At 41.7% G+C, this 15,626-nt stretch overlaps 1 protein-coding gene across 1 annotated transcript in view; it reads right to left on the reverse strand.

The window, feature by feature from the left end:
• Positions 1 to 4,905: 4,905 nt before the first annotated feature.
• The window catches only part of ST6GALNAC3 (ST6 N-acetylgalactosaminide alpha-2,6-sialyltransferase 3), a 533,542-nt gene continuing 522,821 nt past the window's right edge, over positions 4,906 to 15,626 (reverse strand). The window contains exon 5 of the mRNA XM_077450428.1: positions 4,906 to 11,403. Coding sequence (XP_077306554.1) covers positions 11,217 to 11,403 — 187 coding nt within the window. The 3' untranslated portion in view covers positions 4,906 to 11,216. The remainder of the gene's footprint in view (positions 11,404 to 15,626) is intronic.

Consider the following 15,626-nt stretch of genomic DNA (forward strand, 5'->3'; position numbering starts at 1 on the left):
TTGGTTACAAAAGGATTTCTAAATATTTTGAATGTTCCAGTGAGCCCTGTTGGGGACAGAATCCAGAAATAAAAAGAACATCATTTCACCATAAACTCACCATGACCAGGTGCTCCTCACAAGATTTCTGACAGAAGAGTGAAAGTAATTATTAGAAGAGTTGTCCAAGAGCCAAGGACCACTTGTGGAGAACTTCAGAAAGACCTGGAATTAGCAGGTACAATTGTTTCAAAAACAATAAGTAATGCACCCAACCGCCAATGGCCTGTATGCACGCTCACCAAACATTGCTGAAGACGAAGAACGTTGAAGCTTGTTTAATGTTTGCTGCACAATATTTAGACAAGCCTGTGAAATACCGGGAGAAAATAGTCTGGTCAAATGAGACCAAAATTGAACTGTTTGGATGTCATAATACACACCATGCTTGGAGGTCAAATGGCACTGCACATCACCCCAAAAACACCCCCATACCAACAGTGAAGTTTAGATGTGGGTGGGGCTGTTTTTCAGCATACGGTACTGGCAAACTTCATATTGTTAAAGGATGAATGGAAAAATGTACCAAGACAGTCTTGATAAAAATCTGCTGCCACTTATCAGATGAAGATGATATGAGGGTGGACATTTCAGCAAGACAATGATCCCAAACACAACGCCAAGGAAACTCTCAAATTTGTTTCAAAGAAAATAAAGCTGCTAGAATAGCCAAGCCAATCACCTGACTTGAATCCAATAGAAAATCTATGGAAAGAACTAAAGATCAGAGTTCATAGAAGAGGCCCACGGAACCTTCAAGTTTTGAAGACTCATGTGGAAGTATGGGCCAAAATCACACCTTAGCAATGCATGCGACTTCTCCATACAGGAGGAGTCTTTAATAGACATGTGCAATTCGTTTAGTTCCAAATTCGTTTTTTAACGAATTTTGACAAATTCGTTAATTCAGAATTTCCGAATATTTCAATTTCTGAATTTCCAAATTTCAAAATTAGCAAAATTATGAATTTCTGAAATTCCTGAATTTCCGAAATTACAAATTTCTAATTTTCGGATTTTTGAATTTACAAATTTCCAATTTTCAGATTTCCGAATTTACAAATTTTCGAATTTCGGATCTTTGTTTTTTCAGAATTTTCGGAAAATCTGAAATTCGAAAATCTGAAAAAAAGAAAGAAAATCAGTTTAATTCTAAATAATAACTAACTATTAAATGATAGGTATTGGAATTTCCTTTCAAATTTGTCTGGTAGTGAACGTAACGAGTACAAATTTATCTGAAGTTACGAATTATCTGAAATAACGAATGCCACATCTAACCAAATGGAACGTAATGATCTAATAATAATAAAACCTTTTTATTATTATGAATTATTTATTAGTAATGATTTATTATTAATTTGTTCCATTCCATTTGTTTAGATGCAGCATTCGTTATTTCAGATAATTCGTAACTTCGGATAAATTCGTACTCATTAATTTAATAGTTAGTTATTAATTAAACTGATTTTCTTTCTTTTTTCAGATTTTCAAATTTTTGGACTTTCAAATCTTTGAATTCCCGAATTCCAAAAAGTCTGAAAATTCTGAAATTTGGAGTTCCGAAAATCTGAAAATTCGGAATTCTGAAAATCCGAAAATTCGGAATTCTGAAAATCCGAAAATTCGGAATTCTGAAAATCCGAAAATTCGGAATTCTGAAAATCCGAAAATTTGGAATTCTGAAAATCCGAAAATTTGTAATTCTGAAAATCCGAAATTCGGAAATTCAAAAATTCAGAAATTCGTAAACCCGAAAATCCGAAATTCAGAAAATTGAAAATTCGGAAATCCGAACATCCGGAAATTCCAGGAATTTTCACATTTCGATTTTTTGGATTTCCGAATTTCACATTTTTGGATTTCTGAATTTTCGAATTTTCGATTTTCCGAAAAAAGCAAAAAACGAAGAAAACGAAAATGAACTAATTTTTTGTCAGTGCACATGTCTAGTCTTGAAGATGTCTTTACCAACAAAAAATTTTGTACCAAAAAATTTGTTAGTGTAGTCAATACTTTTTCCCTGTGCCATTCCATTTTTTTACACATAACTTAATTTCTGAACTTATTTGTTTTGGTGTCTTTGTATGTATAAATTACATGGGTTATTACCGACACGTGGTGAAAATTTTATGTCAATAGCACCTTTATAAAAGCAATTTTCCAATGATGTAGACTATTTGTATATCCTAAAATAAAAGTCCCATTTATTTTCAATAGTTTTTGGTTTTAGTACAAATACAATTAACATTTCTTTCTACCAAACTTAAAAAAGAAACACAAAAAGTGACCACCTGTATTAAAAAAAGCAATTTTTATTATTATTTTTTATTTACTTTTTTTTTTTACGTAATCAAATTACAAACATGATTCATGAATAGTTCCAAAGAATTTGTAAAAGTAAATGTCAATTCCTATAAAATTCTAAATAAAAATACAAAAAAAAGAGTCAACAGTAAGATATTCAGCCCAACACGGCAACAACAAATGCAAAACTGGAATGGTACATCATCGGTACACAAACACTGAACAACCAATGAGCAGTACAAACCCACAAAGTACAGTAATAACAATTGTTTAAAGGGTCAGTCCACACAGTCCTGGTTGGGTATGAAACTTAAATTACTCTCTGGGTTCTTATATGTGTCCATGGGTCTGACAATGAGACTTCTACAGCTGCTCTGCCCCCTATCGTGGCTTCTTTGCAGGGGTCCAATATTCTTTGTTAACTTATTTTGCATTATAGATAATTCTACAGGAAGAATGAGATTTGATGGTAAAGGAGGCAGAAGGAGGAAAATCCAGGAAAGAGCTCCCCAATTGAGTCAGGACATATAAAAAGCCAGTTGGTAATTTATCCCTTTAGCATCCACCCATAGCTAAAACAATGGGGTACGTGGACAGCCCCCCAAGGATATTTAAACCCAAGAACTAAAATTGTATATACTACAGCTTACCAATTCTTAGATGTGGTGGCTGCATTAGACTTCTTGTAGGCTAAGAATAATTTCAGCAAGTACAGAAAATAACTGTTGATCCTGGGGAAAATGCAATCCTTGTTCTGAAATGAATACAATATCTTCCGTGCAAGCTATCTTCTGTAAACTACAAATCTCCCAATCCCTGGGCATTGGAGAAGAAAACAGGGAGGTGTTTGTGTAGTCCAAATCTGTAGAGCAGCCTAGGGTGACAACCATGATTTCCTCCATAGATAAGCGTAGGACAGGAAGTGTGTTATTCACAAGATTACCAGGTGAAAATAAAGGGAGGAAACAAAAAAACTAATGCAGCTAACACATCTAAGAAATGGTGATATGCAATATATTACATTCTTGTTTTTGGGTTTAGATACACTTTAAAAAATGTTGAACACAATGTTGCAGTAACCTTTAGCGACCAAGAAGTAATCTGTTAAAGAAGCGTTAGAATACATCGTTCTTTTCACTAAACCCACAGCGGGGGAGACCAGAGGCGTTCCTAGGCTTTGCACTTTCTAAGGCCGTATAGGAAAGGCAACACCTGACCCAAGTGACAAGCCCTTTAACTCTAAGCCCTTGTACACACGGTCGGAGATTCCGACGGAATGTGTCCTATCGGACCATTTTGTTGGATATTCCGACTGTGTGTGGTCTGCATCGGACTGTTTCCGTCTGAATATCCGACGGACCAAGTTTTCCAACTTGCCGGTAAAATTTGCCAACAAAATGCTCCAATCGGACATACTCCGATCATGTGTAGCCTACTCCAACGGGCAAAGTGCCACGCATGCTCAGATCAAATTCCTAGACCAAAGCTATTGGCTATTAGCCTGAACGTAGTCCCGTCGTAACGAAATAACGTCATCACGTTATGTACAATCGGATTTTCTGACAACTTAGTCCGACCGTGTGTATGCAACATCACTTCCGGACCTCTTCCGGAATTAATCCGGCGGAATTACTCAGACGGATTTGGTTGTCGGAATCTCCGACCGTGTGTACAAGGGCTTCACAGTTACAGCAGAAGATGACAGGTCAAGCTGGTGGTTTCTGGGACCATTCCCACCTGCTAAAATTCATAGTTTTTTTCAGTTAAAGAGCACACATGGAAGGAGGTCAAAAAATGTTCTACAATAATTAAAGCTATGCTTTCTTTGTGTAGTTTTGCAGTCATGTGCATGCATAGTGTCCTCTCCAGAAAAAGAGCTGTCCATGCACAGGTATTGAAAGAGGGAGAGAGTGCTTGTTTCAGTGATGCTGAGGGTGCGCTCAATGCACGGGGCATCCCGGTTCCCCCGATCGATCCCAGTATCACTTTTTTAGCTAGGCCATTGGTCAATCGCAATGGGCCTACAGGGATGGCATTAATTAAACTTCTTTTCAAGCTACAGTGTTTTTAAAAGTATAGCGGTACCCTTTACTGCATAATGCAATTTACTGGAAAGGGGAACTAACCCTTTAGATTAGGGTGACCTCCAGGCAGATATTAAAAGAAAAATAATTAATGGCCCATTATTGAGACAAATTCTGTATTTTTATATTTTTGATAGTATTCAATATATATATATATATATATATATATATATATATATATATATATATATATATATATAGTTATATACATATATATAAAGTCGAGACACGTTCTCCAATGCAAAATGTTCTTGTTAACTTTGAATAATCTTCATGTCAAGACAATAAAGTGCAATGCTACTGTACAGTTATGAGCATACCAAGCTCTTCACCAGGCTTTGTGCCCACAAAGAGCATACCATGCTCTTAATCAAGCCTGATGAAGAGCATGGTATGCCCTTTGTGGGCACAAAGCCTGGTGAAGAGCTTGGTATGCTTGTAACTATACAGTAGCATTGCACTTTATTGTCTTGACATGAAGATTATTCAACGATAACAAGAACATTTTGCATTGGAGAACGTGTCCCGTCTTTTTTTCTATGATTATTGGTGGAAAATTGTCAGCCTAGCCTGACACTACACTCCAGAAATAAATCTCAAAGGAAAGAGAAGGAAGTAACCTACCATATTTCTGTATATATATATATATATATATATATATATATATATATGTGAATTGCTTTTTACTTTAAATGCCTTTTTCTTTTCTTTTCTCAAGATTTTTATGCAGACCATGCTGCCCAACAAAAGGGACAACCACAATGGTTGGAACAAACCATAACACACTGCCAACAATGGTCAGCTTTTAGTTATATGATTCAAAACATTTTCCAAAAAAATGTTGCCCTAAACTGTGTTAGCTGGAGTTAGGCTTTAAAGTGTTTGTAACCCTAAAGAAAAAAAAAAATATGGTACTGCCTCTTTGACACATGATAATATGGTCTGTAGCAATGCAATGACATTCAAGCCTTCCTATCGTGAGTAATAACCGGTTGATCCTGCCAGCGCCCATCTTCCTGACAGTAAAATGACCACGCTAATCATGGCTGCCGATCCATGACAGCATGGTCAGATTATGTCTTATGTCATACCACTGACTCTACAGATGCTCTGTGTATTAGTGCAGCATGTCTGTAACATCCGTGGTCTATGGAAAGATGGAAAGCCTCACACCCCCCCGCTTACCTGTCCTGCCTTCAGCCTCTCCTCCCTGCCCATCCATCCTGCCTCTAGCCCTCCTCCCCACCCATCTGTCCTGCCTTCAGCTGTTCCTCCCCACTCATCACTTCTGCCTCCAGCCTCTCCTCCAAGCCCATCTTTCTTGTCTCCAACCATTCCTCCCCACCCATCCGTCCTGTCTCCAGCTGTTCCCTTCACCCATCCATTCTGCCTCTAGCCCTTCCCCTCTCCCATCCATTCTGCCTCTAGCCCTTCCCCTCTCCCATCCATTCTGCCCCCAGCCATTCCTCCCCACCCACCCTTCTTGCCTCCAGCCATTCTTCCCTACCCATCTGTCCTGCCTCCATTTGTTGCCTTTGCCCATCCATCCTGCCTCTAGACTGGACCGGAACAGGTTGGATGACATACATGTGTATGTGATCCAGCCTGCCTGTGCCACCCGGCAGCAGTAAAAATGACTGTGGGTGGTCAGCAAGTGGTTAACAAATCGGGTACTTACCAGTGCCAACACTGTCTTCCTGCAGCCAGTTCTTCTTACTGCTGCAGGTCACTATCACCGCCATCTTGGATTTTGGAGCTGCCTGTGGCTTTTTGAGGAACCACAATTTACTCCCAACTGCACATGCACTAACTCATGCAGTGCTCTGTAAATAGTCCTACAACCTGCAGGAGGTGAGGAGGCAGCACAGGGGCATCCTCCTTATCTAGAGCAGGATTACAAAAGTGGGAGTGGGTAACCCCCAAACAAAATATGCGCTCCCTCACCCTCAAAAGAACCTCTAACTCACTAAGGGCTGATGGATGGAGCAGGTCAGCGGTACTTCATTTTTTGAGTGAAGTTCTGCTTTAACCCATTTGAGCGGCACCTCCCAGGCCTTTTAAGAGGTTTCAGATATGGGGGTGGGGTTTATGATTATGTGATTGGCTGTCACGGCAATCACATGATCGGAAAGGTCAAAAACTGTTGTTTTATTGCTATTGCTAGACTATCATATGTATTATTTTTATTTCCCATAGATCAACTTTAAATTAAATTTTAGGTGTAAATGGTATAAGTACCTGAATTTGCATTCATGTTAGCTTTCTGTAATCATCTGCGCTGAGGAATGGGCTAATAGTTCAGTAAGCCCTTGTACACACGATCGGAGATTCAGACGGAATGTTTCCTATCGGACCATTTTGTCGGATATTCCGACTGTGTGTGGTCTCCATCGGACTGTTTCCGTCGGAATATCCGACGGACCAACTTTTCCAACTTGCCGGTAAAATTTTCCGACAAAATGCTCCGATCGGACATACTCCGATCATGTGTAGCCTACTCCGACGGACAAAGTGCCACGCATGCTTAGATCAAATACCTAGACCAAAGCTATTGGCTACTAGCCTGAACGTAGTCCCATCGTAACGAAATAACGTCATCACATTATGTACAATCGGATTTTCCGACAACTGAGTCCGACCATGTGTATGCCACATCACTTCCGGACCTCTTCTGGAATTAATCTATCGGAATTACTCAGACGGATTTGGTTGTCGGGATCTCCGACCGTGTGTACGGGGGCTCAGAGTGCCTTGGTGGTCACTGAGCCTGTGTCATTGGACTGCAGCTTAGCCATGAAGTCTAGGAAAGTCAAGCCCTAGTAACAAAGTGAAACAAAATCAGAGAGGCACACAAAAGTGGCATTTCTAGTTAACAGTGGGCATCATGTGATGTCTGCTTGTAGACAAGAGTTTTACTGTTTAAATTTGAAAACACGGCGTACAGGTTCACTTTAGGCAGGACAGTTCATGAGGATGCTTCTGGTCTACAAGTATCTGCATACATCATAATACAAATATGGGTGTGTGTTACATACAAATGAGGCACTATGTGCCGTACACTGAGAGGTATTGTGTGTCTGAAGTAGATATGTATAAAATGAGCCACTTGCTACAGACTAAAAAAATAGATAAGTAGAAAAATACTTACGTTATCATTTTTCTCATGCATCATAAAAAAACGAAACAAAAAAACAACAATCCAAAGAGCAACTTCAGTTATTTAGCTACAAAGAGGAGCATTATTTAAAGCATAATCGTGTCAAGTATTCCTTCACAGTATCAATTGCTTATTACAACAGTGATCATGAGTTGCTTGGTACACGTATGAAGTCCATTGGCAGGGACACAGGGGTCCCCATTGCTGCTCCCATCCCATATTTTATAGTAGGTCCACAGTATCTAAGTTGGCTATGTATTCTTTACATAAATACGATTTCAGTACCGCTAGTTTAAGGAATTACCTTATATTGGTATCATTTTTTTAGATGCAAACTAAAATCAGGCTTACAGAGAGGGTGACAGCTCTATAAGCTGATGGGTGGGAGAAATTTAGGTGGGCTAACGGGAAGGAGATTGTTGTTGGATATACATGCAATAAACAAAGGAGTACATCTTGTCTACAAAATAGTAAAATACTATTTACAAAGTTGAAACCAATCACTGGACGTACATGTTTTTTTTTTTAAAGTTGTGAGAAAGGTTTGACTGTAAAATGAACCGGTTAGATATATTGTGATGTACGGATAACATAATAATGCCGGTGTACAAGTACCTTTTGATAATCCTGTGATAGCTCTTTAGGGCGTTCCTGGATAACAGGCCCATATTATACACAAGGCCTTGGCTTCCGTCTTTGAGTTTAGCCCACCCCTGCAGAGTGCCTCAGGGGCCAATAGAGCTCTTATATTGGCCGGTTATGCTGTGCTGGCAAGGATAGTTCTAAGAGGAGCATAGCTTAGCTAATAGTCAGGGTAAATACGTGTATATAGTGTATGTCTGGAGTACAGGAGCTATTTGGTGCACTAAAATGAAAAATGTTTCCAGTTAACTTAACTACCCTTTGGCAGTACTGTTAACCTGCTGTCAAACAAATGGATTTATATCCAATGAAAGAAGGACAGTGTGAGTGATTGCAGTATTTTACCTGAGGGTAGAGAGGCAGCTGAGGGTACTGGTGGTGCGTATTAGGCCAAACAACTACAGAGTGTGCCAAAAACTGCATGGAGACACAAGGGTCACAGAGCTGCATAGGACACCCCAGGAGTTGCTAGATGACACATGATGCTCTGGGGTTTACTGAAGTCATGGGTCACAGGGGTACATTGGTGTCACTAGAGGACACAAGATGGAAGATGGTCTGGTAGACACTGGAGTCATTGGGCACACAGGGGAGGACTGGGATTATAAGATTTCGCAGGCTGTTCTGCGGTGCAATGGAGTCACGTGGTGCTCTAGATGACGCAAAATGCACTGGGATACAGTGAAGCCACTGGGCACACAGGGTCATGCTGGAAGTCACAAGAAGACACAGGATGCTCTGAGGCACACTGGTGTCACAGGGGCTCGCTGGTGGTCACAAGAAGACACAAGATACTCTGATGCTCTGGGGTGCACTGAAATCACAGGTGCACATGGACATGCTGGGGGTCACGAGAATACACAGAATGCTCTGAGTGTGTTGGTGTCACAGACACACAAGGGCACACTGGGGGTCAGAAGAAGACGGAGAATGCACTATGGTGCACTGCTGTCATGGGCACACAGGTGCTCACTGGGGGTCACAACAAGACAGAGGATGCTCTTGGTTATTGGTGTCATGGTTGCACAGGAGCTCACTCGTGGTCACAAGTAGACACAGGATGCACTGGGGTGTATTGGTGTCATGGTTGCACAGGAGCTCACTGGGGGTGACAGGATGCAATGGGTTGTGCTGGTGTCATGGGAGCAGAGGAGATCACTGGGGGTCACAAGAAGACACAGGAGGCTCTGGGGTGTGCTGGTGTCATGGAAGCAGAGGAGATCACTGGGGGTCACAAGAAGACACAGGAGGCTCTGGGGTGTGCTGGTGTCATGGAAGCAGAGGAGATCACTGGGGGTCACAAGAAGACACAGGAGGCTCTGGGGTGTGCTGATGTCATGGTTGCACAGGAGCTCAATGTGGCTCACAAGAAGAAACAGGATGCTCTGGGGTGTGCTGGTGTCATGGGGGCACAGCAGCTCACTGTGGGTCATAAGAAGACACAAGATACTGTGGGGTGTGCTGGTGTCATGGGAGCACATGAGCTCCCTGGGGTCACAAGAAGACACAGGACAAAAGATTCTCTGATCCTCTGGAATGTGCTGGTGTCAAAGGCAAATAGGTGCATTGGGGGGTCACAAGAACATGCAGATGCTCTGGGGTGCAATCATGCCACATATGCACATGGGTGCACTGGGGTCACTGAAAGACACAAGTCGGTTTGAGGCTCAACTAAAATATAGCATTACATTGCTTGAATTCTGAGCCACACATCACTTTGCAATTTAATCAGGAGAACTGTCCCCTTATTAGACATAGCACAGATCAGGAGAATTGTCTCCTGATGGGCTTCAGTGTGGGTGCTGTGGATGAAATCCAGAATTGCCAGCAACTGTGATACAGAGAGGAGACCCATCGCTGGACCCTGGAAGAGGTATAAGTGACACCGGTACACCTTGATGTATCTGACAGGTTCACTTTGACAAGTAAGCATTCTACCACCCTGTGGCTCCTTCAATGTGGGCAAATCAAGCAAGGTGGCAAACACTATTTTTTCCTTTCTCTTGCTGTCTTTGGACAGTTTCAAAAACTCTCTTGGCTAACCTTGGACGACACAACACACTACTACACTACTACAAGCCATTGCCCTCTCTCCTTTTCTTTAAACCTACTCACTCGTGTTCTAATGGAGTTTGTATGCAGCAAGAACTATACATACGCTGTCAAGGCATTCTCTGAGATCACAGTGGAAAAAAGGAGATTGACAGAAGTGGCTACAGCAGCAGTAAAAGCAGTTGAACATTGCATCAGAAATAAGTTGAGATTTGCATTTCACTAAGACATTGTTAGCAGTCTCTTAGGGTGTATCTGTGTAACAAAGACTGGCAGAATCACTGGCGTATTGATGGGTGCAGGGGGTGAAGCCTCCACCAGGCTCAGGAGGCCAGGTTGAGACCAGTGTTAATTTTAGTCTTAGGACTAAAATGGCATTTTAGTTTTAGTCTCATTCTAGTCTTTTGACTAAAATGGCTTTTAGTTTTAGTCGTATTTTAGTCATCTCAATTGTTTTCATTTTAGTCATATTTTAGTTGATAAAATAGTATTCATTTAGTCGACTAAAATGTTTTAGTCAATTTAGTCAACTAAAATGTTTTAGTCGTTTTAGTGGACTAAAATGTTTTAGTCGTTTTAGTCGACTAAATTAACACTGGTTGAGACTGGGCTATCTTCCCCGTGACCCCATAGTAGGAAATCTGGTGATGCCAAAAGCAGAGGAAAAGTGCTCCCAACAAACATGGTACAGGACAAAAGTTAGAAGGAACACATCCCTATAATAATACTAAGCCATGTGATTCAATCGCTTGCCCTTTCTGCTGGAAGCTATGCTCCTAATCACTTGCCAGAAAATGAGGATATCACTTTAAACTGAAATCTTGATGCATAAAGTGCTTTCCGCATACAGTAATAGTTTTCCTAGGAATTGTGTTCGGTATTATTATGGTTTTGAGGCTCTGAAAGTTATATTGTCATTTTCTAAATCAGTTTCCTCAAGGGAATGTCCAGTCCGGATGGGAGAATGTTATATTATGCAGCTTTGACCACTTGGCAAAGACGCGTTTTTCCGTGATGAACCGGTGACCGCCGTATGGAGCGTTCTCATGTAGGATATACTCATCACATTCGTATCTTCCTGGTTCATAATAGTGATAGGGAACCTTCCGGAAGCCATTTGATCTGAAAAGGAAACAAGTTAGTTTAATTACATTTCTTTAAAGCAACACTAACTTCAATTTTAGTTTTGAATTGCTTAAAGCGGAAATAAAACTTTCTCAATCAACATTGACTATTTTTGATCCTTATTCCACTAGAATTAGTGAAGATACAGTCCCTTGAAAAAATATTCATACCACTTGAAATTTTGCACAAATGTATTTTATTGGGATTTTATGTGATAGACCAACACAAAGTGGCACATAATTGTGAAGTGGAATTCCCACGACATGATGCTGCCACCACCATGTTTCACGGTGGGGATGGTATGTTCAGGGTGATGTGCAGTGTTAGTTTTCCACCACACATAGTGTTTTGCTTTTGGGCCAAAAGTTCAATTTTGGTCCCATCTGACCAGTGCACCTTCTTCCACTTGTATGCTGTGTCTCCCACCTGGCTTATCGAAACTGCAAACGGGACTTCTCATGGCTTTCTTTCAGCAATGTCTTTCCTCTTGCCACTCTTCCATAAAGGCCAGATTTGTGGAGAGCACGAATAATAGTTGTCCTGTGGACAGATTCTCCCACCTGAGCTGTGGATCTCTGCAGCTCCTCCAGAGTTACCATGGGCCTCTTGGCTGCTTCTCTGTTTAATGCTCTCCTTCCCCGGCCTGTCAGTTTAGGTGGACGACCACGTCTTGGTAGGATTGCAGTTGTGCCATACTCTTTCCATTTTCAGATGATGGATTGAACAGTGAGATGTTTAAAGCTTGGGATATTTTTTTTTTATAATCTAACCCTGCTTTAAAATTCTCCACAACTTTATCCCTGACCTGTCTGGTGTGTTCCTTGGCCTTCATGATGCTGTTTGTTCACTAAGGTTCCATAATACAGTGGTCATCAACCCTGTCCCCAGGGCCCATTAACAGGCCAGGTTTGCAAGATAACTGATATACATCACAGGTGATATAATGTGCTGCTCAGTGATTTCAGTATTCTAGTCTTCATCTCCCAAAGGTAATACATAAAACCTGGCCTGTTAGTGGGCCCTGAGGACAGGGTTGATGACCACTGCTCTAACAAACCTCTGAGGGCTTCACAGAACAGCTGCATTTATACTGAGATTAAATTACACACAGGTGGACTCTATGTACTAATTAGGTGACTTCTGAAGGCAATTGGTTCCACTAGATTTTAGTTAGGCATATCAGAGTAAAGTGGGCTGAATACAAATGCACGCCACACTTTTCAGATATTTATTTGTATAAAAAAACGAAAACCATTTATCATTTTCCTTCCACTTCACAATTATGTGCCACTTTGTGTTGGTTTATCACTTAAAATCCCAATAAAATACATTTAGTATTTTGGTTGTAACATTACTTTTTTAAGGCACCGTATATTATATATTTTTTTGTTTTATTCAAATCAATATTTATTAAAAAGAGACAGGGTAAAAATATGTTGTTTTCATCTTTTGCATTTCTTCGGTTGCTTCCTGGTTTCTGGCCTAGGCCAAAACGATGCCATACATCCCAGGAGTTTTCATGGCATTTTTTTTCTTTCATCTGGAGGAGGGGGAGGGGCTTTCTCAGCTAAGCACACCCTCCTGCCTGCATGCCTAAGCTTAGGGCAGATGGATTCCAAGTAGTGAATGCTACATTAATCATCCGCCCTTACTCAAGATGGTCACATCTAGAAATGCTAGGGGGGGATTCAAAGTGATTTCTAAAATTATTAAAACGTGGAGGCATGGATAGATGAAGGTGTTAGCTTTAAATAGTAAAAATGAATTGAATAACGTTTTCCATGTGTTGTGCTGAGATGCATTTGAGTTCCGCTTTAATTGTGTTTATTGAATGGAAACGTTTATATACTCAATTGTGATTTTTATAATTTTTTTTACAGGTATTGAGTATAATTATCTAGTGTGGCAGCACGCAGGTAAAGTCACCTGGTTGTATCCAGGATGGGAAATATGTGTGCCCTAGATTCAGGCTTTATGCAGACTTTTACAATTAGAGGGGAAGAGTTAATGAGCCCAGCTGAAGTAAGTGGGCTCATTAAGACCTCTACAAAAAAAACCAGCATGCTTAGGGAGATGCTCCATCCTGGAACCAGTTTTGTGTTTGTAGAGACTGGGGAGTGTGACACCTGTTTTGTGCGGTGAGTTAACGCCTGTGTGGCAAACTTCTACAACAGAGACAGGGACTGGTGCAGCACAAGGCTGCACTCAGTTGTTAGACAGGGAATCTATGTGTGTATTTAGAGGTCAAGCTGACCAGGATTTATTTTCATGTTTTTCTTTTGTTTTGGCTGTTATATTTTTTACTGCATGTAGCATGAATAAACCGCACCTTTTGTTTTTTTTCACCTACAACGCTGTCTGCTGTGCCTGATTTTGTGTTGTGAACCCATCCAGGAGGTCACACACACCCGCTGCCGAGCTAACCCCTCACAGTTGGTGGAGAATTTTGGCAGTTTTTTTTTAAGGCCAGCATGGAGGAGATACTGAGACAGCTGGCTCTAGCAAATGCAAATCAGCAGCAAACAAATGCGGGTTTTCAAAGGAGCCTTGCAGCCCAGCAGCAGACAAATGCAACTTTGCAGCAGAGTCTGGAAGCTCAGCAGAAGGCTCACCAGCAGAGTCTGGAAGCTCAGCAGAAAGCTCACCTGCAGAGTTTGGAAGCTCAGCAACAAGCCCAGCAGCAATCTGAAAATAGAGATATTAATACAGCAACGTCCGCAGACCAATGAAGCAAGTGGTTACAATAATACCGCATCCTTTGGTGTGAGCCGTTTACTGACAAAAATGACTGGAGAGGATGATCCGGAGGTGTTTTTGACCACATTTGAAAGGACTGCTGAAAGGGAAAAGTGGCCTAAGGAGCAATGGGCTGGACTGGTGGCCCCTCTGTTAACTGGGGAATCGCAGAAAGCTTATTATGACCTAGAGCCTGACCAAGCAAAAGACTATGTGGTGCTAAAAACAGAAATATTGGCACGGCTGGGTGTCACCCTGGCCGTCCGGGCTCAGCGTGTGCATAATTGGACTTTTCAGGTTGGAAAACCCCCCAGGTCTCAAATGTATGATCTCATTCACCTGAGCAGGAAGTGGCTGCAGCCAGAGACTTTGACCGCACCAAACATTGTGGAACGTGTTGTTATGGATCGTTTCCTGAGAGCTCTTCCTACTGCCATCCAAAAATGGGTAAGCCATGGAGACCCAGAAAATGCAGATAAACTTGTGGATCTGGTTGAGAGGTACTTGGCTACAGAGAACTTGACCACCTCTTCCAGGGACTCACGGACTTTCCATCCTAAGACCAGATCATCCCCAGTGGCGGGTAAGATGACTCCAAGGGGTGAGGGTGGAGAGAGTGAGAGAGTGGGAGTTCTACCTAAGGTCTGGCGGGAGCAGCCCGGGAAGCCCAGGCTGCAAGAGGCAGCGAAAAAGATTATTTGCTACCGCTGCCGCCAAGAGGGACATATTGCAGCCAATTGCCCAGTTGTGGATGAGCCTATGCAATGTGACTTTATAAGGGAGAGACGTCAGTCGCTGTTTGCGACAGTTGCATGCACTGCCATTCGGGGACCTGAGAAACATTTATGTAAAATGTGTATTAATGGTAGAAATGTTGATGTGTTGCTGGATTCAGGTAGCCTGGTAACATTGACAAAAAGCTGAATTAGTTACTACAAAGTTCTCTGGGAAGAACAAGGTGGCTGTTATTTGTGTGCATGGGGACACCCGAGAGTATCCTGTAACTTCAGTGTTTTTTGAGACCCCCAAAGGTAACCTCTCTCATCAGGTGGGGTTAGTGTCTCACTTACCACATGATGCTATTGTGGGAAGGGATTTTCCAAAATTCTGGGAACTCTGGGATTGTCCTGAGCCCCCCACTGGTGCCCCTATAAACCAGGAAGATGACCAGAATTCCTCTGGGAGTGGTGAGGACTCTCCTGAATTTCCCTTGTCGGTATTGGCGGGGGAAACTCGAGAAACTGGGGAGGAGCCAACATCCTCAGATGAAAACATGCCATCTGTGGAGTTTTCGGATCTTGAGGTTCACAGGGAAAATTTTGCCACAGAACAGTTAAAAGACCCCACCCTAATAAAGGCACGGGAAAATGTGGTGAAAATAGATGGCGAGTTAGTGAACCCAGATAAGACTTGCACTTATCCTTACTTCACTATGGAAAGGGACCTGCTGTATCGAGTGGCTCAAAGGGCAGAAGAAACCATTG

Source organism: Lithobates pipiens, unplaced genomic scaffold, assembly GCF_037356315.1.
Source record: "Lithobates pipiens isolate NorthernLeopardFrog02 unplaced genomic scaffold, aLitPip1_a1.2 Scaffold_23, whole genome shotgun sequence".
NCBI classification, from domain to species: domain Eukaryota; kingdom Metazoa; phylum Chordata; class Amphibia; order Anura; family Ranidae; genus Lithobates; species Lithobates pipiens.